Below are 25,665 nucleotides of genomic sequence, written 5' to 3' on the forward strand. Positions count from 1 at the left end.
GTGTTCTCTGTACTCTTCCGTCGAGAAATGTAGCAGGAGGAGTGAGATGAACATATGTCGCCGACTTAGGCCGCATGCTGGCGGAATAGGGTGCATGTCGGCGGAATTCAGGGTAATTCTGGGGGCAGAAAAGGGGGCATGCCACCTTCATTGCCGCATATATGCCGCTCCGAATTATGTATTTTATTTTATTATGTAGTTATAACGAGTAACGACATATATTATGTGGTAAATCCAATTTCCAAATACAGTAATACATGGCTGCATATATTTATTGCACTGGAGTGCGTTGTTGGAATACTCATGGTTAAAACTAGGTTACAGTGTGTGGATTTATGAAAGTTACAGTGCCTGCACGGCTGCACGAGATCCTATTTGTTGTTTGAGCGTGTAATCCATGTGGACTATGTGCTATATTGTGTGCGAACGGTGCATAGCACCTGCAGGTGCATCTGTCATACAGGCTCACAGAGGAATCAGTTACAGTCCAGTAGGCTGCTAGAATCCATACAGGTACTAAATATATACAGTAGTGTCCCAGTCAAACCCTGACAGTGAACTTAATTCAAATATTGGCTATAGGTTAGGTGTGGCTGCTAAACCACTGCTTTATCTTTTTACGCCAATGTGTGATTGTGGTCAGAGGCAGACCCGATAAAAGTAAACCTTTCAGTGGATTCAGGGAAATGATCAACCCTCGAATTTAAAACGTTAATGTAGAGGCTAGAATGTTATTTACTATGAAAACGTGCATTTCCCGTTGGTCCGTCACGCCCCCATATATGGTCAAGACTCGTCACATCACGTGACATCCGATGCCCTAATACAATCCCTGTTATGCCCATATATGGAGATCCCGGATGTCATCAATATTATGCCCATATATGGGAATATCAATATATGACCATGCATATTGTGACAGTCTCATGATAATCACTGTGGTTGCCGCGACGGGACCTTGATCTCCATAATACTGTATGAAGATCACCACACTGACCTCATCAAACCCTGGATAGCCATACAGTTTGACATATTAGATCTGCATATATGGAGCCGGCTAGCAACTCTACATATGATACGTATAGCTTGCGGAGTTAGTTCAGTCAGATATACTCGAGGGGTTTCATGCTGTGCTCAAGGGCGCATACATATGCTCAATAATAACAATACTAACTAGAACTGCACTCTGTCGAGTGCCTACTTGCTTGTTGCACACAAGTAGGCCATAAATCGAAGAACGACTGACATTTTGTAGAATCTGATCTCAGGTCAGAATGGGTTAATCAGACCAGTGTGTGTCCAGTGGAAACCTCGTATGAATCTGATCTCAGGTCAGAATGGGTTAAAGGAAATGCCTCTATGTAATGTGTAAGTTGATTAGCGGTATACTGTGGTTACTTTGCGACCCATTTCATGCGTATGTATGGTAGCAGCATATGACGTCAAGGTATAACTGGTACAACTAGCTCTCAATGATGACGTAATAAAGATGTGGATTAAAGGACCCAATGCCTAATTGGTTTTCGATGGTGACGTAATGACGATATGTTTTAGTGTCGGGAGGTAATGCCCCTATGTATACTATGTATGTAATCTGACACCACTGCCATATCAAGCACAAACAGTCATACGCATGAGTGACGGCTTTGTTCCTGGTTGTTGTTATGTGATGTTTCCTCCCACCACCACCCCAGCACCACCGGTGGGCTCTGTTATTTCTGTTCCCCATGGGGGGGTTGTTATTGTTATTATATCTATCTCCCAGCTCTTAATGTTTAATGATGGTGTTTAATTGTGCCGAGCAGGGAGAAAAATGTAGCAGAGCTGAACGCCAAGATGAAATATTATATGCACACTATTACACACTATTGGGTAAATATTGGTTTGTGAGTTATCTGACTGAACTGACTTCACTGACACCAGATTAATAGTTTAAGTCCTGCTTCTCAACTGTGCTGTATTAAGAAGCTCTGTTTCAGCTCGACTTCGCCCTTTAGGGCACGGCCAATTACCTCTCGATGCGACGCATTGTGAGCTTCTAGATCGGCTATTTTCAAATGTATATAAGGCTGAAGTGGTTAATGTTTTGTCATAATAATCCAAATCTACAAAGTAACTAGTAACTAAAGTTTTCAAATAATTGTGGTGGAGTAAAACTAAAACATTTGGCTCTGAGGTGTAGTGGAGTAGAAGTAAAAGTATTGGAAATTGGAAATACTCAAGTAAAGTACAAATACCTCAAAAGGTATAGTACCTGAATACATGTACTTATTTACTTTATACTACTGGGTATACACACCTAGGCTAATATCTCCCCTGGCCAAGGGCAGATTGTCTCTTCCATGAGCAGCAGATGATTCATTTCCAACATAAGACCTGGGTTCAAATACCGTGTTACAGTTGCAATTACCTCTCTAGGTCCAAAGAGCACATAAAACGTAAAGATTGCTTTAAATCCCTGTGATAATCAATCCCATTTATGGTGAATAGACTCAGATTAAACAGACTAAAGAGCGACTGCATATACCACAACCCCCGCACTCCTATCCCTCTCTTGACATACTTGTTTATGTGCATAGAATTGTTGTCGAAGGACTAAACAAATAATTAAATCGTAAAATCACTATGCTGTTGCCTGTTGGATGAAGGCCTCATATCAGAAATGGAATTGTATCTAAGATTTAGTGTGGAATTGTTATTGCCTTGATTCTCCTGTACATACGTTATGAAAGGCATTGACCACATCGCAGGAAATGTGGAGTTTAATGTGATTTTGTCAGTTTAACCGAGAAAATACCAAACATTACACACAAGCACTTGAAGATTATAAATCAGCATTTAACTTGTGTTTTACCAAACTACTACTACTTGACTCATTGTCAATGGACTAAACATGCATGAACATACAGTATACCACTATTGGTCCTCTCTCTCTCTCTCTCTCTCTCTCTCTCTCTCTCTCTCTCTCTCTCTCTCTCTCACTCTCACTCTCACTCTCACTCTCACTCTCACTCTCACTCTCACTCTCACTCTCTCGCTAAGCTGCTACCCCTTTTGTCCATTTATCACTGTCAAACATCCCTTGCAAAATAATTCAATCTATATTAATGTCACTTAATAATAGAAATGTGATTCTCTCTGTCGGTCTCTCTCTCTCTCTCTCTCTCTCTCTCTCTCTCTCTCTCTCTCTCTCTCTCTCTCTCTCTCTCTCTCTCTCTCTCTCTCTCTCTCTCTCTCTCTCTCTCTCTCTCTCTCCCCCTCCCTCCCTCCCTCCCTCCCTCCCTCCCTCCCTCCCTCCCTCCCTCTGTGTGTGTGGGTGTGTGTTACTGTTAATGAACGTTAATGACAGTATGACTCCTCATTGTTGTTTATCATAGTTTAGCTTGATAATCTGTTCCACTACACCCACGCACTGTGGCTTAATGATGCTTAATTGAAAACTTTGTTGACAAAGTGGATGACATTGAGCCCTGAGATCACTAATTGGATTAATTACGTTTAGCAAACTTTGCTCACGATACAGTGTGCTTAACGTTCACATTCACACACAAACGATACAGTGTGCTTAACGTTCACATTCACACACAAACGATACAGTGTGCTTTACGTTCACATTCACACACAAACGATAGTGTGCTTTACGTTCACATTCACACACAAACGATAGTGTGCTTTACGTTCACATTCACACACAAACGATAGTGTGCTTTACGTTCACATTCACACACAAACGATAGTGTGCTTTACGTTCACATTCACACACAAACGATAGTGTGCTTTACGTTCACATTCACACACAAACGATAATGTGCTTTACGTTCACATTCACACACAAACGATAGTGTGCTTTACGTTCACATTCACACACAAACGATAGTGTGCTTTACGTTCACATTCACACACAAACGATACAGTGTGCTTTACGTTCACATTCACACACAAACGATAGTGTGCTTTACGTTCACATTCACACACAAACGATAGTGTGCTTTACGTTCACATTCACACACAAACGATAGTGTGCTTTACGTTCACATTCACACACAAACGATACAGTGTGCTTTACGTTCACATTCACACACAAACGATAGTGTGCTTTACGTTCACATTCACACACAAACGATAGTGTGCTTTACGTTCACATTCACACACAAACGATAGTGTGCTTTACGTTCACATTCACACACAAACGATACAGTGTGCTTAACGTTCACATTCACACACAAACGATAGTGTGCTTTACGTTCACATTCACACACAAACGATAGTGTGCTTTACGTTCACATTCACACACAAACGATAGTGTGCTTTACGTTCACATTCACACACAAACGATACAGTGTGCTTTACGTTCACATTCACACACAAACGATACAGTGTGCTTTACGTTCACATTCACACACAAACGATAGTGTGCTTTACGTTCACATTCACACACAAATGGTGGAAGCTCAAATCCAACCTGCTCACTCAGTGTTCAGTGTTTTTCTCGAGGACACTTGGACACAAAGCCATGGGGAGCTGGTGATCAAACCAGGAGCCTTATTTGCCAGATGGAGTTACTTTAGGGAAGAGCTCATTTTTGTGAGAAAAGCATGCCATACTTTCATCGTGAATAAAATAACATGCTGATCATTACCCCACATGGCCCGTGCAGTTGCAGCCACAGTGGGAACAATTCCTTTACCAGACCCTCAACACTACATATTGGCTATAATATTTATAGGTTTGCCCTTTTTATATAAGTAATGGCATGAACAAAGGCTAAGTAAATGTGTGATGGTGATATAGTATTCCAGCTAGCCCTATAGTGTAAACTATACAGGCTGTGCATTTTTGTACTGTATATCCGTGGTTGCCGAATTGTAATCTCCCCAAACCCATCCACTCCATATAATGTATTAAATGTGACTGCACAAAGTTTATTCACCGTCAGATAGTTCCTAGAATGGCTTGGTCCCACTGTTCTGTGAACATTGTATCCCATCATCTGGCACAGCAGGTGAGGCCGTGATGAGGCTGCCTGAAAAGCAGCTCTGTGTGCAGCCAGTAACTAAGCTGTCAGAGTGCTGTTGTTCTCATTTAAAGAGCTGACAGCCAATGCTGCTGGAACTCGTTTTAGCGAAACACCTTTCTGTCTTGTCACACACACACACACGCACACACGCACACACACACACACACACACACACACACACACACACACACGCACACACACACACACACACGCACACACACACACACACACACACACACACACACACACACACACACACACACACACACACACACACACACCTTCTCATGTCAGATGCTTCGCCTCTGGACCCATCTCTGTTCTTCTACCCTCTTGTCCTCTCCCCCTTTCCTCTCCCTGTTCTCCACTACTCCTCTCTACTCCTCACCTCTCTCCTCCAATCCTCAATTTTGTTATGTTGTCAGAGATCCATCCATGTGGAACATGCTCTGGGTCTTCTTGTTCTTTCTTTCCACTCACTTCTCATTTAGTCGCTTCTAGCGTGCTTTGACTATCTCACTTCTCCCTTCAACTTAACTCCCCCCCCCCCACGCACACTCTCTCTCTCTCTCTCTCTCTCTCTCTCTCTCTCACACACACACTCACTCTCTGAGACGTATACTGTGAGGAAAGGAGATGGCTGTGGAAACAGAGTCTGAAGTCTGTCATTTAGCAGCAGATGCTGGAGCCTTGATGCATTTCCCTGGACATAGACGCAACCATGCTTATTGGTGAAAGCCTAATGAGAGAAAACTGTTAAAACACTACCCTGAAGTGAATTAACACGTGTGTGACTGTGCGTGCGTGCAGGAGAGCCTGCTTTCAATATATGTCAGTATGTATGTATTTTTTGATTGATTGGATTTGCAGCCCACTCTCATATTGTTCTTTCTTTCTGTCTCTCCATCCGGGTATTCAGAAGTGTTCTACATTCCACCAAAACGCTGTTTGCTTTTGAATCTCAGACGTTTCCTTTCATTCCTCTACATGTATTTATTTAGCGTAAACCAAACAGTGTTTGGTTTACGCTAAATTTACTCAAGTACTGTGTACTTGTTGAGGTACTTTTACTTTAATTTTGTGTTTCTACTTTCCAATACTTCCAATATTCTACTCTCACTCATCAAATTGGCAAATAGTACTTTTTACACAATGCGTTTGTAGCACGGAATGTGATAATTTGATTGGCTGAGCACGGAATGTGATGATAAGTTATTATTACTTGCAGATCTACAAGCTAGCTTGTAGATCTGCTATTTTGAAATATTTAGATACATTTTAAAAACTTCTGCACAATGAGTATTTTTGAGGGGCGATAGCCCCTCCTGTGCCCTCTGGACCCATCTCTGTTCTTCTACCCTCTTGTCCTCTCCCCCTTTCCTCTCCCTGTTCTCCACTACTCCTCTCTACTCCTCACCTCTCTCCTCCAATCCTCAATTTTGTTATGTTGTCAGAGATCCATCCATGTGGAACATGCTCTGGGTCTTCTTGTTCTTTCTTTCCACTCACTTCTCATTTAGTCGCTTCTAGCGTGCTTTGACTATCTCACTTCTCCCTTCAACTTAACTCCCCCCCCCCCCACGCACACTCTCTCTCTCTCTCTCTCTCTCTCTCTCTCTCTCACACACACACTCACTCTCTGAGACGTATACTGTGAGGAAAGGAGATGGCTGTGGAAACAGAGTCTGAAGTCTGTCATTTAGCAGCAGATGCTGGAGCCTTGATGCATTTCCCTGGACATAGACGCAACCATGCTTATTGGTGAAAGCCTAATGAGAGAAAACTGTTAAAACACTACCCTGAAGTGAATTAACACGTGTGTGACTGTGCGTGCGTGCAGGAGAGCCTGCTTTCAATATATGTCAGTATGTATGTATTTTTTGATTGATTGGATTTGCAGCCCACTCTCATATTGTTCTTTCTTTCTGTCTCTCCATCCGGGTATTCAGAAGTGTTCTACATTCCACCAAAACGCTGTTTGCTTTTGAATCTCAGACGTTTCCTTTCATTCCTCTACATGTATTTATTTAGCGTAAACCAAACAGTGTTTGGTTTACGCTAAATTTACTCAAGTACTGTGTACTTGTTGAGGTACTTTTACTTTAATTTTGTGTTTCTACTTTCCAATACTTCCAATATTCTACTCTCACTCATCAAATTGGCAAATAGTACTTTTTACACAATGCGTTTGTAGCACGGAATGTGATAATTTGATTGGCTGAGCACGGAATGTGATGATAAGTTATTATTACTTGCAGATCTACAAGCTAGCTTGTAGATCTGCTATTTTGAAATATTTAGATACATTTTAAAAACTTCTGCACAATGAGTATTTTTGAGGGGCGATAGCCCCTCCTGTGCCCAGCTTTGTGTGTTTGTAGTACCACGGAAATTATTTGATTGGCTGAGCAAGGAATGTGATGTATGATGATGAATGATGATAAGAGTGTGATGTTTTTTTAAATTATTATTAACTTTTGGGACAATATATTTTTATGTCGGTACGTTTATTCTTTTTCTCAAAAGTATTTCTACATTGTGGTATTGCTACTTTTACTTTAAGTAAATATGTGAGTACTTTTTCCACTACTGCAACCAATAACATGATCACTCCACTGTCAAGGCTGCTTCCGTACGGTTGCCATGGAAACATTGAGTCTGCACAGTAATGGCCATTGCGGAGAGAGCCATGCAGGAGGCTGGGGCACAGCACACACATGCACGCGTCGCACACACACGCACACACACCTCCCACCCACCCATGCTCATTTTCCTTAACAGCCAGTGGGAGTGTTAAAGTCATTATAGATCCCCCCAGTCAAAGTCAATGATCTTAAAGCACCAAGGTGATAACTCATTACACACACAGTGTTAATGGGTCTCACAACATACCAGCTGTTTAACACTGCACCTGTCTGTCTGTCTGTCTGTCTGTCTGTCTGTCTGTCTGTCTGTCTGTCTGTCTGTCTGTCTGTCTGTCTGTCTGTCTGTCTGTCTGTCTGTCTGTCTGTCTGTCTGTCTGTCTGTCTGTCTGTCTGTCTGTCTGTCTGTCTGTCTGTCTGTCTGTCTGTCTGTCTGTCTGCCTGTCTGCCTGTCTGTCTGTCTGCGTGCGTGCGTGCGCATGTGTATACATTTTTTCCTTTTTATCTTATTGTATTTATTTATTTTTCTTAATTTATTTATCCCATGATTTTGTAACCCATTTTTCACCCAGACTTAAAATGCCTTACGCTGTAATCCATTGCCGAACAACCTAAACTGGCTCCTTTCCAGGCGAAGAAGCAGAGACTCTACTCCGAGTCCGAGTCTCCTTTCCCCTTCATCAGGCGCCCCAGCTGACCAGGGGGAGGCAGTATAGAAACCAAGACTAATAATGAGTGTCGTGGTCGTCACAGACATGTGCAGACAGAGCAAGGTTCTGTAAGAGAAGTCAGTGCAGCCATCCTTTGGGCCGCCTCAGCTCCACATTCACATCCACTCATCTAATCACACAGACCGCTGTATTTAATCTGGAAGTTTACACTACTCATCCCTGCTTGGTTTTGCTGCAGCATTATCACAAAGATAAATTGTGGTTTTATCATTTGGGGATTTAGGCTTATACAAATTGGTAAAGATTCCGTTTGGGCTAAAATTAGGATAGTTTACAGTGTAAACAAAAAGGAACTACCTCATGTTTTATGATTTATGTTTTGTGCCTTTGTGTCTTCATCAGAGTATGCTCCCATGATGAAGACAGAGATACTGAAACACAGTAATTGGTGAAAAGGATCTAACATCCCTTCTTTATTATTGTAAATTGGAGTGCCACTGTTCTCCTTGTGGAATATGGAGCTTGTCATTTAGAATACTCAAGCTGCTGGGCCATGGCTCAGTGGTCCAGGCACCTTGGCTGGTAATCCAGTCTGGCAGTGTGCCGTGGGTTAGACTCCCGATCCCGACGGCCTTTACAACCACTGTCTTCCCCCCATCTCTCTCCCCATTTCCTGTCAGCCTACTGTCTGTCCCTCCATAAAAAATATAAAATAAAGGCGAAAGCCACACAAAAACATTTAGAAAAAAAAAGAATACTCCCGGCGGGATGGAGCTGTGGATATCTCAGTTCAGCACCAGGTTGCTCAGTTCAGCACCATGGACAGAGTCACTGTGTCTAACATAATAGGGAGTTGTGCTGTCCATTCAGCACCATGGACAGAGTCACTGTGTCTAACATAATAGGGAGATGTGCTGTCCATTCAGCACCATGGACAGAGTCACTGTGTCTAACATAATAGGGAGCTGTGCTGTCCATTCAGCACCATGGACAGAGTCACTACATCTAACATAAGGGAGCTGTCAGTTCAGCACCATGCACAGATATAGATGTAGATGAGACATATTACAGGGATCTGTCCGTACAACACCATGCACAAAGGCACTATATCTACCATGCACCAAGAGTAACTTCATAATACGGAGCTGCATAATACAAAATGTCATTTTGTGCGTGCGTGTACTTATGTGAATATGTTTCAACTGTTACAGCTTGATGTGAGGGTCCATTGGGCAGTCAGACTTTCCATGACACTGATAGACCAATTAGTAGTGGAGCCAGTGATAAATGATCTGCCAGATGGGGTCTATAATGGAGGGGACTATAGGGGAGAGAGAGAGGACCCTGTCCCACATCTCAAATCTCTTTCACTCCAGGAAGACACCGCATTATCACATATCCCCAATATGCCCTCCTCTGGTTATCTCCTGTTGAGTTATGTGTGTCTCTTGTTGAGGTGTGTGTGTGTGTGTGTGTGTGTGTGTGTGTGTGTGTGTGTGTGTGTGTGTGTGTGTGTGTGTGTGTGTGTGTGTGTGTGTGTGTGTGTGTGTGTGTGTGTGTGCAAATGTGCGTGTGTGTGTGGAGGGAGGGGTAAAAACGGCCTGATTTATACTTTGTCATAATGCAGTGTTGCATACAAAGTTTGTTTTTCTGTCATTTGAACTGTTATTACTATTGCCCTGAGAGAGAGGGGCGGGGGGGGTCAATTTTGTGCAACTCACGATATTTATCATAGTTCGAATTTTGTCCTTTTGTTTCTGCACTGTGAGAAGACAAACAATGGTTATCTTTTCTGCTGCGCTGTAACCGTAATCACTTGTTGGTGTTATTTTGTCTCAGGATAGTATTTAGAGCATTTCTATTTTCTTTGCTTATTATGTTTGGTGATATGCGAGAAAGAAACAACATTACTTTGCAGCAATGCTAAATGTCAGTTCCGTGCCACACAAATAGCTTTGTGACATTGGGACACCTAAATACATTCAATTTGACATAGACCTGCCAGGAATTGCAATCATTACACAGTATACTACCTTTTTCAGGCAAGAAATCTTTAGAACTCGGCTGACTTCAAAGACAGAAATGATGAAATATTTGTACATGTCGCTTGGATTCTTCAATACTGTTGGTGGGATTGGTCTTATTCTTTCTCATTAGTTTGAGTATAATTCCTCTTTCATAGATGCCGTGCACTTTGTCAAATTGTGCATGCGATAGAGAGAGGGGGGTGACATAATGAGAAATGGATTACTCTAGCAACTCACCCATTCCTTTCATCCACATTATAGCCATGTGATTTGGTCTTTGGTCTACGGTGCAAGTGAGGGTCTAAATAATACAATGTAGTGCAACTATTGCTCCTGCATTGCTGGAAAGTGCAGTCAGATGGAACAATGAATTTGAAGTCTAATACGGTAATACCTGGGTCTTTTTATTGCAGCATCCAGTTTAATTTAGAGAGGAGGAATAATAATATTTTGTATAGTGTATTACCAAGAGGATCCAGCCTAGAGGCTTTGGCCACCACTGCACAATGTCTTTATGAGCGGAGTAATAGCCAGGGTGTGCCACTAGGCCGCTGTGGTCATTATAGATGGGTTAAACAGTCTATTGTTGCTATAGGATACTTGTGAAAACGGTTGTAAACATCTGTTCAACGGTTTGAACCATAGAGGTGAAACTATGGTAAGGTTACATGTCATTTAGAAACCCAGTTCTACAATGGTACCATGTAGCCGTCTTACCCAATAGTTACTGTAGTTGGAACCTACAGTATGATGAAATTGTCTCATGTTGTCTTTATAACCAATATACAGTGCATCCGGAAAGTATTCACTCTCCTTCACTTTTACCACATTTAGTTTTGTTACAGCATCATTTCAAAATGGATTAAATTCGTGTTTTTCCTCATCTACACACAATACCCCATAATGAGGAAGTGAAAAAAGTTTTTTCAAATATTTTGTTAATTTATTAAAAATAAGAAACTGGAAAAACACATGTACATAGGGTTAGGGGTTAAGTATTCACACTCTTGACTTAGTACTAAGTTGAGGCACCTTTGGCAGCAATTACAGCCTTAAGCCTTTTTGGGAATGATGCTACAAGCTTGGCACATTTGAATTTGGGGTATTTTCCCCATTCTTCTCTGCAGATCCTCTCAAGCTCTGTCAGGTTAAACGGGGAGCGTCGCTGTACAGCTTTTCAGGTCCTTCCAGAGATTCTCAATCGGGTTCAAGTCTGGGCTCTGGCTGGGCCACTAAAGGACTTTCACAGAGTTGTCCTAAAACCAATCCTTCGTTATCTTAGCTGTGTGCTTGGGGTCGTTGTCCTGTTGGAAGGTGAATCGTTGACCAAGTCGGAGGTCCTGAGTGCTCTGGAGCAGGTTTTCATACAGGATGTCTCTGTACACTGCTCCATTCATCTTTCCCTCTATCCTGACAAGTCTCCCAGTTCCTGCCGTTGAAAAACATCCCCACAGCATGATGCTGCCACCACCATGCTTCACCGTAGGGATGGTATTTGCCAGGTGATGAGCGGTGTCTGGTTTCCTCCAGACTGAAGCCTCTCCTCAATAAAAGGCACATGACAGTTTCCCAAAAGGCACCTAAACGACTCTCAGACCATTAACAAGATTCTCTGGTCTGATGAAACCAAAATAGAGCTTTTAGGCCTGAATGCCAAGCGTTACGTTACGCCAAGTGTCAGTGACAAGTGAGTGTTGAGTGACAGTGTCAATTATCTAATGTAATCCTGGGCGCTATACTTCCTCTGCCAACCTGGGGGGAAGGGGGGGGGGGGGCAGTGGACTGACCTCATGTGCCCTTCTATGCATGAGGAGTCCAAGCTGCTTATTTTCACCTGACATGGGAGAGTTTCCCCGTGGAGGGAACACGTTCTTCCGACCAGTTCCTTACCCCTCCATCAGGCGCCCCGGCTGACCAGGGGGAGGTAGTACTGCATGTTTGTGAGGGTACCTACCCTAGGGGACACGGGGAGAACATGCAAACTCCACACAGAAAAGCCTTTTTGCCAAACCCACCTAGTCACACATTCTGTTTGATTCTATTCTATTGTATCATGTTCTATTCTATTTTACTTAGATCCATGGGACACATCAATCATCCATGTCTCAGCTTTGCAGATCTATCTAACTGAGAGTGACACAATTATAGACAGATGTGCTGTTGTTACGCTGTTACCCTTCGTCTAGGGTGAAGGTAAACAACATAATTTGAGAGGAGACAGGGTTGAAAAATAACTTTAGTTTATTGTTGTAGCTCTTTTCTTTGTCCACAGAGACAATGGATTCAAATTAATTGTGCTTGTCAGCTTTTCAGTTGACAAATAAGTATTGGCTTCAGGGTGCGGTTTACATAGCAAAAGTATCTATCTAGAAAATAAAGGTTTACCCATAACTCAATCCCTAACCAAGAACAAAAATACAATACTAAACCCTAATTAACCTAACTAACAGAATTACAATAAGGAGAAAAACAAAAAGGGACCTAACACCCTTACAAAAGGACAGAAACAAAGATAGAATAATAATAATAACAAACTAGGGTTTTACACTTAAAGGGAACAAACAGATAACAAAAGGGGCTAAGGCAAAACTTACAGAACAGAACGGAATCGAAGTCAAAGAAACTAAAACAAACAAAAGCAAACAAAAGGGCAGGCAAAGGGTAGAGGACAAAGGAACCGAGTCTCTGCTGCAAACTGCTGTCGTCCTCTCTAGAGCAGAAGTTCAACTGAACCTTTATAGGGAACAGCCAACTAGGCACAGCCAACTGGGATTAGGGTGTGGGCGAAGACACCCAATCAGGAAGGAGGGGCAGGTCCGAACATGGACCTGTCAATCTCACAGCCAAATCTGCATTAAATCATTCACTGCCAGCCATCAGCCTTTCTCACTCTCCAACATACTCCATTCAGCTCCATTCAATACCTTACATGAAACACATAAAGAAACAAATTATAATACAAGCCATCCACAGAAGACCAACATTTCCATACTATAAATATTATTCACAGCTCAACTAATTATCATCATAACAATTAACCATCACAACATCAATAACAAATACTCAGAAGGACCATCGTCCGTAACAGCTGTGTATTAGCTTATTTACATTAACATGGGACATTGTTTTGTTTGTTTAATGATTATGATGTTGTTGTTGTTGTGCTTTTTATTATCTTTATATAAAATGAAGACAGATGGACATGATACATTTTTTTTCAAGAAATTGCAGAGTTTGCTTGTAAGTGATAATTGCAAATGTACATTTCTGAGAAATGCTGTTCCTAATTATACGTGCTTGGGAATATGTACACTTCTGATTATGGATGTTTATTTATTCGTATTTATTTTCCATGTTAATATGCTGGAGTGAGTGTGTGCGCATGCGTGCACGTCTATGGATGCGGTCCTCTGTGTGTTTACAGACATGTGCATGCATGGTTGTTCTTTCTCTCTTTGGTCCTCATTCACAACGGCGTTTACGCTCATAACGTGACTCAGACAATTAAAGTTTCACTTAGGCCTTATATGGATTTGCTGCATGCACCTATATCTGCCTCCATTTGCGTTGTGGTATTAATTTATAATAATGTATATTGATCACATGTATGCCACACACAGAATACTTTAACTCTTACCATTTGGTGAGGAAACCAGCTGGATAGCTTTTCCGATGTATAGAACATGCTCCAAAACAGATTAATCCCTCATAAAAGAAAAGAAAAGAAAAAAAGGCAAAACTCTGGTCTGGGAATATGTCCACATTGTTCCGTTTGCTTTCCAAATCCGATGTAGATCCGGTGGGGTTGAAAATGTAGTCCTGCAGGCCCACCTCAATTAAACTTAATGTCTTCAGACAAGAGGATCCCAGGCCTACGAGGTAGGCCTATAATTATTCACTTATGAATGTAATGTTCTTTATCGCAAACCGACAGTGTATTGAGGGCCCATGCCCCCCCCTCCCTCCCTCTCTCTCTCTCTCTCTCTCTCTCTCTCTCTCTCTCTCTCTCTCTCTCTCTCTCTCTCTCTCTCAAAAGACCTTCCCCACCTGGATCAATGCAGCTCTGATAAAATGATCGGATATATCTTTTACCTCTGCAAAGGTGTGAGTGAACACCCGCCTTGGTCCCGAACTTAAATAAATAAATGGCCAAGCTGCAATTTTTAATTATATTGCTGCAGTGGAGCACGTGTTCACCGTTTAATTTCCTTTGGTGTCCTTTGATGGATTGATGTCAGTTTGTAGGCTACATATATAGTACAGTGGTAGGTCTACGAGTATACAATGGTGCAAAAATGATATAACATAAAAACCCTAACGGGGCTTGTTTGAGGTCCTGCTCCTGTGTATAATTATTAAATTAATAGAGTATGCGGGCTATATTCATATAGGCTACAGCAGCTATGACCGCGGCTGTGATTTCTTTCCAGCAATCATTTTTATTGTAATTTGTGAAGCCGCTAGTCACTCCATTTCGTTTGAGCTGCAAAGCCTTTTATCTTTTTTTCCCCTTTTTTTGACAGATGGATCTCAGACAAACTGCTGAGTCATGCTTTATGCCTTTTATGGTGTGACATGGGGCGTGGATCAATGCAAATGAAGTTGTCGGGTGATTTTCCGATCATTTGGCATCCACTCGCATTCATTATGACATACACCTGCGTACCTGTGGTACACACCACTCTTTGAATTGCACGGGTAAATTTCGTAGCTTCGTCGTTCGGATGAATATGATATCATTACGCATCACCTTTACACTGTGGCGTATTTCTCCTTTGTGAATGAGGACCTTTGTCTTTCCTTCTGCTGCCCCACCTCCTCCCACCACCAAGCTCCTCCCACCTCCTCCCACCACCAAGCTCCTCCCACCTCCTCCCACCACCAAGCTCCTCCCACCTCCTCCCACCACCAAGCTCCTCCCACCTCCTCCCACCAACAAGCTCCTCCCACCTCCTCCCACCACCAAGCTCCTCCCACCACCAAACTCCTCCCACCTCCTCCCACCAACCAAGCCATCAGAGCCTCTAGATACGTCTGTCTGTCTGTCTGTCTGTCTGTCTGTCTGTCTGTCTGTCTGTCTGTCTGTCTGTCTGTCTGTCTGTCTGCGTGAGCACCCTTGTCTCTCTTCAAACCCCAACAACGACCCAGTTAAACAATAAGCTGAAAGTAAACAGAGGGTTCCCATCAACCACTGCGCTGTATCCTCTGATCCCATCATTCAGAGGGTTCCCATCAACCACTGCACTGTATCCTCTCTGATCCCATCATTCAGAGGGTTCCCATCAACCACTGCACTGTATCCTCTCTGATCCCATCATTCATATGGCTAGATCTAGACAGCATGATGACATTATGGCATTGCAAAACATATTAATGTTGGCCATAATGAGTTTGACAGCCCAATGCGGTTGATGGGAACCGGGGTTTTTCAAGCAAGCCAACAGTGCCCTCGTGTGGCAGAAGGAAATTACGACGACTGCAGTAAATACTGCAGCATATGTGCATGCAGCAGGTACCTGCAAGTATAAGTGTGTGTTGCACAGTACAACACAACCTGCGGTATACAGGACGTGATATGACGTGCGTGTGTGTGTGTGTGTGTGTGTGTGTGTGTGTGTGTGTGTGTGTGTGTGTGTGTGTGTGTGTGTGTGTGCGTGTGCGTGTGCGTGTGCGTGTGTGCGTGCGCATATGTAGAATCCTGGAACTCCAGCAGAATGGAGACATGGACGTGCTCAAGCTGAAGTGGTGGCCCAGAGACAGTACCTGTGACCTGTACAGCTCGGTGCAGTCGCGACAGCGAGGCAGCGCCCTCGACATCCACAGCTTCGCCGGCGTCTTCTGCGTGCTGGCGGCCGGCGTGGTGCTCTCCTGCCTCATCGCCATGGTGGAGAGCTGGTGGACAAGGAGGAAGGGCTCCAGAGTCCCTTCCAAGGAGGTATGGGGATGGGAGGGATGAATGGAAGGAGGGTGCGGATGGAGAGGTGGTAATGGTGATGGTGGAGGTAAGTGCAATGGAACTGGGTACTGGGTGTTCTTAGAGACAGTTGTAGGAGACTAATGCCTGATTTACACTTGGATACACACCGAAAATAGCAGATCTACAACTGTGTTTGATATGAATCAGGCTTTTAGGGGTTGGATACAATGTGAGAGGCTGGGAGGAAGGAATGGGATGAGTGGTCAAGAAAATCTAGTTACAGTTTGATAAGAACTGACAGTTTAAGGGTTTGCCTATCACACCTTGTGATCAGATGCACAGGGATGGGCTGTGATATAGGCAGTTATTGTCTGGATGTGAAATAAGCAATAAACAAAATATACGCCATACAATCCAGAGGTCTCTTCCTGGGAATACGTGCTACAGTATGATTATATAATATTTATAATTATAATAATTGTCTTTATCACTACAGCCTTTGACCATTTTTCTCAATTTGCAAACAGGACTTTTGGGGAACTCCATATTCACATGGATGGGGTTTGAATGTTCGCCTCAGAAAAACTATGCTAGCGTTCATGTGGTTAGGTTTCAGATGGAAATTGTTTCCATTGCGACTTCTGGCGGCGATGTGAACGAGAGCGGACACGTGGAAGGGTGGCTCCCACTATCCTGTATTTAAAACTTTGCTTACACTGATTTAAGTTACTATTTTTTCGGACATTTTGTTTTATAAGTGAAGTTTGAGTATTAATCTTGCGAATATCCCGGGGGGTCGTGGCCGTCAGAGCCAGAGGAACATACGTTCATACACTACAGCTACCTCACAGCAACAGCCTGCAGCAACAAGCCACATGGGGACTCCTGCGCCGGCTCCGGCTGAGGCAGCTAGCACAGAAAATGGTTTCCATTGTGACAGCTGCTGTCAAATGAAGATCCTGGCCCTTCTTTTTGTATTATAAGCAAAAGGATGCACAGCACACCGGTCCTTGTGAGGTGCCAGCCAACGGGAAAGTTAACTTAATACTGAGTGAAAAAAAAGTATAGGCGCACACTCATAGATGCCAATGCATACGTTTTAATGAGGACACAGAGACACCAACGTTTCGGACAATACTGCCTTCCTCAGGGTGATCACCCTGAAGAAGGCAGTATTATATCTGTCCGATTTTCTTCCATCTGTTTGTATTACCATATATTTAAGGACATCACCATATTTATAAATGCCATACATTGCCATAGCCTTAACCTTTTTATGCCATGTGTATAACCCTAACTCTAAAGTCTAAGTCATAAATGTGTGTGGTACACTTAATATAAATACAACTTCAACCCTAACCCCTAAACTTATACCCTCTTTATTCCTAATCCTATCCCTAACGCCAACTGCAATCTTTTCCTAATTATGAGCCTAACTCCCACCAAAACATTTTACCATAAATTAACCATTTATCTTGTGACGACCAGGACAATTGTCCTTATACGATATCCATTTCTCAAATTCCTCTAGACATTGGCCCTCACAAGTATAGTAATACTAATACAAGTAATACACACACATATACACACCACACACGCATGCACATACGTACAAGCACGCACAAAGCAGAACATAGGGCATTCTATCAATTTCTGTGACCATTATGCTCAGTTCAATATTAGCTCTATCGCCTCTTTACAGTATTTAGATTGCTTTTTATTAAAGAAATGCCAAACTCCATACCCACTACCCACTAACCACAGTTCATGATGGACAATCTCATTGTAGATGCCTCTGGGTGGTTGAAAAGAAACCCACCAGACAATAAGCTGTTTGAGCATGAGGTATAGTTCTAATGATAGACTGTGTTAACCACATGAATCCTAGGCAAATGTTTTGTGAAAAGAATACATTTGCAACATATTGTGAGCTTGTAGACGTGCTATTTTCGGTGAAGAGATTTGGTGTCGAGTGAAAAAAGGAGAGGACACTGGCAAGGCAAGGCAATTTTATTTAGCACCTTTCATATATGAGGCAATTCAAAGTGCTTTACATAATAAAAACAAATACAGAGTGCAACAGTGCACTCTGTAGCGATGGGGAGCCCTGGTTAACAAAATATAGACCCCTGGAGGAAGTGGGGGGCCCTGGTTAACAAAATATAGACCCCTGGGGGAAGTGGGGGGCACTGGTTAACAAAATATAGACCCCTGGGGGAAGTGGGGTGCCCTCGTTAACAAAATATAGACCCCTGGGGGAAGTGGGGTGCCCTCGTTAACAAAATATAGACCCCTGGGGGAAGTGGGGGGCCCTCGTTAACAAAATATAGACCCCTGGGGGAAGTGGGGGGCACTGGTTAACAAAATATAGACCCCTGGGGGAAGTGGGGTGCCCTCGTTAACAAAATATAGACCCCTGGGGGAAGTGGGGGGCCCTGGTTAACAAAATATAGACCCCTGGGGGAAGTGGGGGGCACTGGTTAACAAAATATAGACCCCTGGGGGAAGTGGGGTGCCCTCGTTAACAAAATATAGACCCCTGGGGGAAGTGGGGTGCCCTCGTTAACAAAATATAGACACCTGGGGGAAGTGAGGGGGCCATGGTTAACAAAATATTGACCCCTGGGGGAAGTGGGTGGCCCTGGTTAACAAAATGCATATAGGTTATAGGTTTGAAGTGGTTAATTACACTTGTACAGCACTCTGTAGATGTGTGTGGATATGTTTCAGTGAGTCAATATGGACCAACCCTGTGACCTGAGCTACGTACATTCTAACCTTTATTTTATAATAAATCTCCAAGTAACTGTGACTGTGAGCATGTTCTATGAGCTATTTTCGCCTGAATGTGTGTGTATTGTGCTATGCCCAGAATAGTGACACTATCTTTCATCAGTGGTTAACAAACTCTTCACCTTTTTATCCTTCTTAACCAAACATTGACAAAGTAGCTATTTAAATTGAAATTAAATTTTGGCAAATCAAAGCACATCTTGTATGCAACACAACACATGCCACAAATGAACTGAATGAAATGTAATTATGTGGGGGAAAAAATATCTTTAGATTCCGAGTTAATTATGCATGTGTTGGACTGAAGCATTAACTGGCTAATTTCACTAGAACATAATTTTGTTTTGTTTTGCAATCAGATAAATGACTTAGTTTCAGACAATTACCTTTTCCCCCCAATATGTATTTTATTTTATGTATTTGTTTTTTTCTGTTAAAGTGGGGCCGATCTAACCGTGTAGTTAATAGTTTAGTGTAAAAGGTTATCTTAACCTGACATTCAATTATCTTACTTCTTTATAACTAATTATACAATAGTAGCCTTCTAACAAATACAAGGCACTTTAAAATAAGCATTAATATAACCATATGAACCCTATTCCCTATTCTGGGCATGTTAAAATAGGCAAACATTCTCTGAAAATAAGTTCACGTTTAGCAAAGATAGTAGATCTACACATGCTCTGCATCACAATGGGTTGCAACACAACTGATTGTGAGCTTGTAGATCAGCTATTTTTTGCAAAGAGATTTGGTGTAGAGGGAAAGAGGGGGAGGCCAAATATAGACCCCTGCGGTAAACCGGGGAACATAGTAGATAGTATTTAAATGGTTAATGACTTATATTACAGAAAATGTGGTTCATTTTGAGGATCTGAAAACTCTGAGGAACAACTGAAACTGAGAAACAATTTTAGCATTCAGATGTGTGAGGTAAGTTACTACCCTATAACAGTTGGTTCAGCATCAGTGAGTATCTCTAAATGTCTCCCACTGCAAGAAAGGAGAAAGAATACTTTGTCCTGGCCCATTAATTTGTAATGGCCATTGGCCAACAGGTTTAAAATTCCATTCACAGTGAATCAGACAAGATGGTGAAGGTGTCTCTGTCCATGCCCATGATAGCTTTCTGGGAATCAGGCTACATTTTAATCACACTGTAATATAACAAATGTGATGTGACTTGAGTAAATAATCACCTTTAACAATAAGATCATTCATTGTTTTCCTCTAATGCCGATCCAGCAAAGTGCCATATCTCTAGAGCTCTGTTTATTAGACCCTGCAGTCAGTGCGACTTCTAAATGAGCAACCTCTTGGAACCTAGACTTGTGACTAGTCCTGCTTTTACCACCCACCAGAGGTACGTGCATAGAACATTATTGACTCCTTTAGTTTGTATTACATTATCCATAGCAGCACTGCAGGTGTCTTATACATAACATAGGCATCCAGCAGGCTTCCTTTTTCCCTCCCTCAGTTAAGTAAAAACATCTTTTGATCACAACAATGCCATTTGTCTCACTGCTGCTTGATAATCATAGGCTCACCCTCGAATATTGTGGTCACACTCACACAGGGGCTCAAATAAACAGCCAGACAGACATGCACACGCACACTTGCCACCCCCTAACGTCAGCCCCCTGCTCAGCTTCCAGCTTTCATCCGTCATTCAGACCAGTGGGCATGTCTGTCAGTGAACAGCTACAAAAGAACCAGACCCCCATTCAAACCACAAGCCATGTTCAACACAGCATAGTTCAGAACTGACCCACCACAATGCCCAACCACCCCACCCCACCGCGACCACCACACGCACGCACACACACACACACACACACGGACCCCTGCCATCTTCATTAGCTAGATGCTAGAAGCATCAGACCCTGACATTAGTTGTGTTCCAGTAGTGACTGGACAGCAGGGAATTAAAGGTGATGGTCATTGATTCTCTAGTATGTAGATTGTTCAAGGTCTTTGCTTATCAGGGCATCAGGCAATCAATGGCATATGCACTCCTATTGATTTGGAAAACTGTCATGCATTATCGTGTGCAATTCATATGAATGCAAATTTGGTAGACAATTTTATAGACTATTTATGCTATATGTGAGTTGCATTATACAAATGACATGTTAACCAAACATTAAATTAAACCAACAGCAATATGGTAACTGTTTGATTTAATAAGAGGTATGTCATGTAAACAAAATATCTATTTTGTGCAATTTGGGATATTGAGACCTTCTGAATTTGAAATTGTCTACTGTGTATAATCAGAGATCACAAGGGTGTCCCTGTTCAGTATCCCAATTAAAGTTGGTACAATAAACAATAAATAAGGAACAATGGAAATTGTAGTAAAGCGTTGTACTGTAGTTCCCTAAATAATAACGTTTTAGATTTTAAAAAATGCATTACAACCAAATACTGTAGCATATCATAGCAAAGGTCTGTATGTGGAATTCATTGGCTCCAAGTTAGGTGTAAACTATGGGTGAGCTGCTACCATGGTGAACATGGAGTTGTGACTTAGCAGTGAAATGTCCCTTTACTGCTACCATGGTGAAGTTGGCTCAGTGAACCATGTTTGTTTTTGATAGTTGACCCCTGACTTTTCTCCTTCACCCTGCCAATGGACCATGTGAGCTACTGCAACTGGACAGGTTCCCACTGCATTAGTTCAGCCCCTATAGTATCCACAGACCACATCCATGCTAAAACATAAATATACTATATTCGAGCCGATGTTGGGCAGAAACCTTGTGTCTCCATATTTAATCCATAATTAATGCTCTGACCAATCCTAATACCAATCGAGCATTTTCTCAGTTGACAAAAATATGTCAACTTTGAAATAATTCTATAAATCAGGCATGCTCATCAACTGGGTAAAACACCCCCTCAGTTCTCTTCTCGCTGTGAAATAGACCCTCATTGTCGCAGAGGAGGACATCCCTGTTATACAACTTAAAGTTCACTTCATGAAGTTGAGTGCATTTTTCATAATAATTGGTAATGTTACAGGGTCCCTTCTAAGGATCACAGTATCCTCCAGACGATGTTAGCTCGTCTTAAACAATGATACATTATTATTTTCAATATGTCTTGATATCTTGTTTTTATTAAAGACTGACGATACTTTATGATTAGAGAGATGAAATACTGACCAAATATCACCATCTCAGATTTAACATAGAAAAGCAGATTTAACATAGAAAAGAGGAACATACACATACATGCATGCATGCACAGTTGCACACACATCATCTCTTTTGTTTTACTCAAGAGTCATATAGCTTTATCATAATCAGTCATTCCCGGCTTGTGTCTATAATGTTCCAGCTTTGTGTTAAATATGCATTCATTAAACCCATTACTGTAATTGTAAGATATACTTCTGTTTATTTTTGCCTTGTTCATACTGTATGCCCTGGTGGATTTCACCTCATGTTTCCCTTCTCCTATACTGGCTAAGAGTAACCACATAATTCTTATTTGTAAATCTTCCGAAAATAACTGATCTACAAGCTCACAACACGTTGCGATTAGATATGTTTTGGGCCTGTAGATTGGTTCTCTTCCGAAATGTTTCTGAAATTCAAACTATGGAGGCCAGGGTTAAAGTGATTTAGAATGAAGTTGCTTTATGATCAGTGGAACTGAATACTGAGCTTCCGGTGAATTTCTCACTTTCAGAAATACATTCGTAAATACGTAAATCATCGATGTTGCCAAAATTCAAGCACAAACACACACACACTGTATGTGTACGCACCCTTTGTTTACACGTGCAGTACAGCTCAACCCACTAATCTATTCAAAACCACATTCCTACTCAGCTGTGTTTGTGTCTCTGTCTTTTCTATACATGCTGAAAGAAAGTCACACATTGAACATATCTGTACATACATTTACATACATTGTGTGTGCTTCCCTGTTAACCGCTTTGACTGTGGCTTGCTGCCTGTGTCTGTGTTGTTGTTGTTGTTGTTGTTGTTGTTCTGTGTTGCTTGTGGTGAAATGCTGCGCATTGTTATGTTTGAGCCTGCTTTTTGATGTGAACTATAACTATTTGCTGAAGGGTTATCGTTTGGCTTTCGCATACATTTACATAAAGTCCTCATGTTGTTCCTCTTTACGAGTCCCTACAAAGATAATTTGTTAACCATCCTTCCTCAGTTTGCCTCTGCTGTTTGGGGATCCTTTGATCTTTCCCATCTTTCAATAAGGGCCATATTAATTTGTGTGTGTGTGTGTGTGTGTGTGTGTGTGTGTGTGTGTGTGTGTGTGTGTGTGTGTGTGTGTGTGTGTGTGTGTGTGTGTGTGCGTGTGTGTGTGTGTGTGTGTGTGTGTGTGTGTGTGTGTGTGTGTGTGTGTGTGTGTGTGTGTGTGTGTGTGTGTGTGTGTGTGTTGTCCTGAATACATTACTGTAAAAGTGATACATTCTGACACATACAGTACGTTCCACTAATGTGGGGGTTAGTTTTTCCTTCATCTGAACTGTCTGGTTTGCATCTGGGTGTTAGTATCTGGGTATGTGTCTGGTGATACATGTGTCTGTTAAGGGCTGAAGTGGGACTCGATAACACTGGTTTGGGAGCAGTTCTACATTTTTGACACTTTCTTTTTGTAACCTGACAGGAACAACTGTTTCCAAATGAGTGTCTGAGACCCACTTCAGCCATATAATGGAAAGAAAACAGAACAGCCATAATGCTTTACTTTTCTAGCCTGTCTATGTTCTACCGAGACTTGCATGAAAGGGTTCTGTCATTGGAATGAATAGCATCATTAAAAATCCCAATTTCATAAATGACTGTTTCTGTCAGAAGCAAACATCCTCAAGGAATAACCCAAACAAAGCGAACTACCCCCCCTGTCATTGACAGAACTCTTTCTACAGTGGTAGCATCTCTGGTTTTGACCATGTCTGATATTTCATATAATCCATATGGATTTAGAATGAGTGGAGCGGGCATTTTCTTGTGTATGAAGTTAATATGCCTCGGTACCCCTAAAATGTGCAAGCATTTTGTGTAGCGTTTTCGGTTTAGCTACGATTGCCTGGCACACCCATTCTAACTCTTTGAAATATTCTCTGTCACTGTGGCGCAAAGCTCTCATGTTGCCTTTTTGCCTTGTTTTGTAGATAAGTACTCTGTGTTGAGGGGTGTAGTGGGCGTGGGGGAGAGAAAGAGAGCAATAGAAAATGCCATTTAAACATCTACCCTTTCCAGGTATATGACTGTGCTTCTGTCTATGAAGACACAGCAACACAGAAAAAACCTGCTTATCTGTGTGTGCTGACTGACTGCCATGTGTTTCTTCTTGTTCACCCCCCACCTGTCTGTCTCTCCACCCAACTTCTCTTTCTCCTCCACCCTTCCATCCACTCATCCGGCCTTCTTGTCCGTCTCTCATCCTTCTTCTCTGCCTGTCTGCTGTTTGTGTTTCTGTGTTGTGTTTGGCTGGCCGTCCCTCATGCACACAACACACACACACACACACACACGTATATATGAATTTATATCTACTCCATTTATCTCTGTCTCTCTCTCTCTCTCCCGCTCTTGCACATATACTCTCACTGTCTCTCTTTTCTACTTACACACACGCGTGCACATTCACTTTTGTAAACTCAAACACACTAGACACAGGCAGACGAGCCGTCTGCCAGGCAAGCCGCCGATTCGTGCCCACATGGTGCCAGCGAGCATCCCCTTTCCCTGGGTGGCCAAAGCCTGAACCAGATGGCCAACACTGGCCATGCCTCCATGCCCACAGCCAGCCGTTACCAGCCCCCTTCATGCTGCGACATCCCCTGCGCCCTGATTGTGCAGCACTCCTTCGAACCAGCCAACCCCTCTGAGCTCACGCCCAAAATGAGAATGAGCACCTTCGCCACCTCTCCTCCCACCCCAAGGTTATTCATACAGTAGGAGATAAATAGATGAGCCATGTTACCACTGGTTGGTAACACTGACGTGGCACAGGTGTCACTCATCCGTACTGCTGCTTTCATGGATGGCCCTGAGAAAGGGAGCAATCTGAATTATTAGAATAAATGAAACTTTGGTGTTCACAGAAATGCTGCATGTTGAAAGCACATTTACCGTTAAAGGGGATGAAAAAGTTTATATTGACATTCTGTCAGTTTACTATGTTTGCAGTGATGTCTTTATGCCACTGGAGGGAGTAGTCATTCCATCTTGAAGCAAGCCGCAGATCAATGTAGTCTCTTCATAGGAGCTATTTATTCTCAGGCCTGGTGCTGCATGCTACGGAGAGTTATTTATGTGGTTAGATGTTTGCAATTGAGAGAATATCTACTCATATTTAGGTTAAAAAATAAATGTCTAAGTTGATGCTAGTGGGGAAGAACAAGCACATTCCAGGGAACTTTTTAAGTTACCATAGCTCAATTTCTCAAAACATTGATGTTTACAATTACATTTTGTGCAAACTGAGTATAACAACCACAGCCATCAAGCAAACGTTCTGCTCCTAGTACTGTACATCAACATTACAAGCAGTTGACAGGTTGGTAGAATAACGGTCAGAGCGATAGAGTGACAAAGTATGCTGACAGATCATT

At 42.3% G+C, this 25,665-nt stretch overlaps 1 protein-coding gene across 2 annotated transcripts in view; it reads left to right on the forward strand.

The window, feature by feature from the left end:
• grid2 (glutamate receptor, ionotropic, delta 2) overlaps positions 1-25,665 on the forward strand; it is a 765,355-nt gene that overhangs the window by 736,372 nt on the left and 3,318 nt on the right. For both annotated transcript variants that reach the window (XM_083784600.1, XM_083784599.1), the window contains one exon: positions 16,052-16,292. In XM_083784600.1, the coding sequence (XP_083640726.1) occupies positions 16,052-16,292 (241 nt within the window). The remainder of the gene's footprint in view (positions 1-16,051; positions 16,293-25,665) is intronic.

This window comes from Protomyctophum parallelum (assembly GCF_964188405.1).
Source record: "Protomyctophum parallelum genome assembly, chromosome: 15".
NCBI lineage: Eukaryota > Metazoa > Chordata > Actinopteri > Myctophiformes > Myctophidae > Protomyctophum > Protomyctophum parallelum.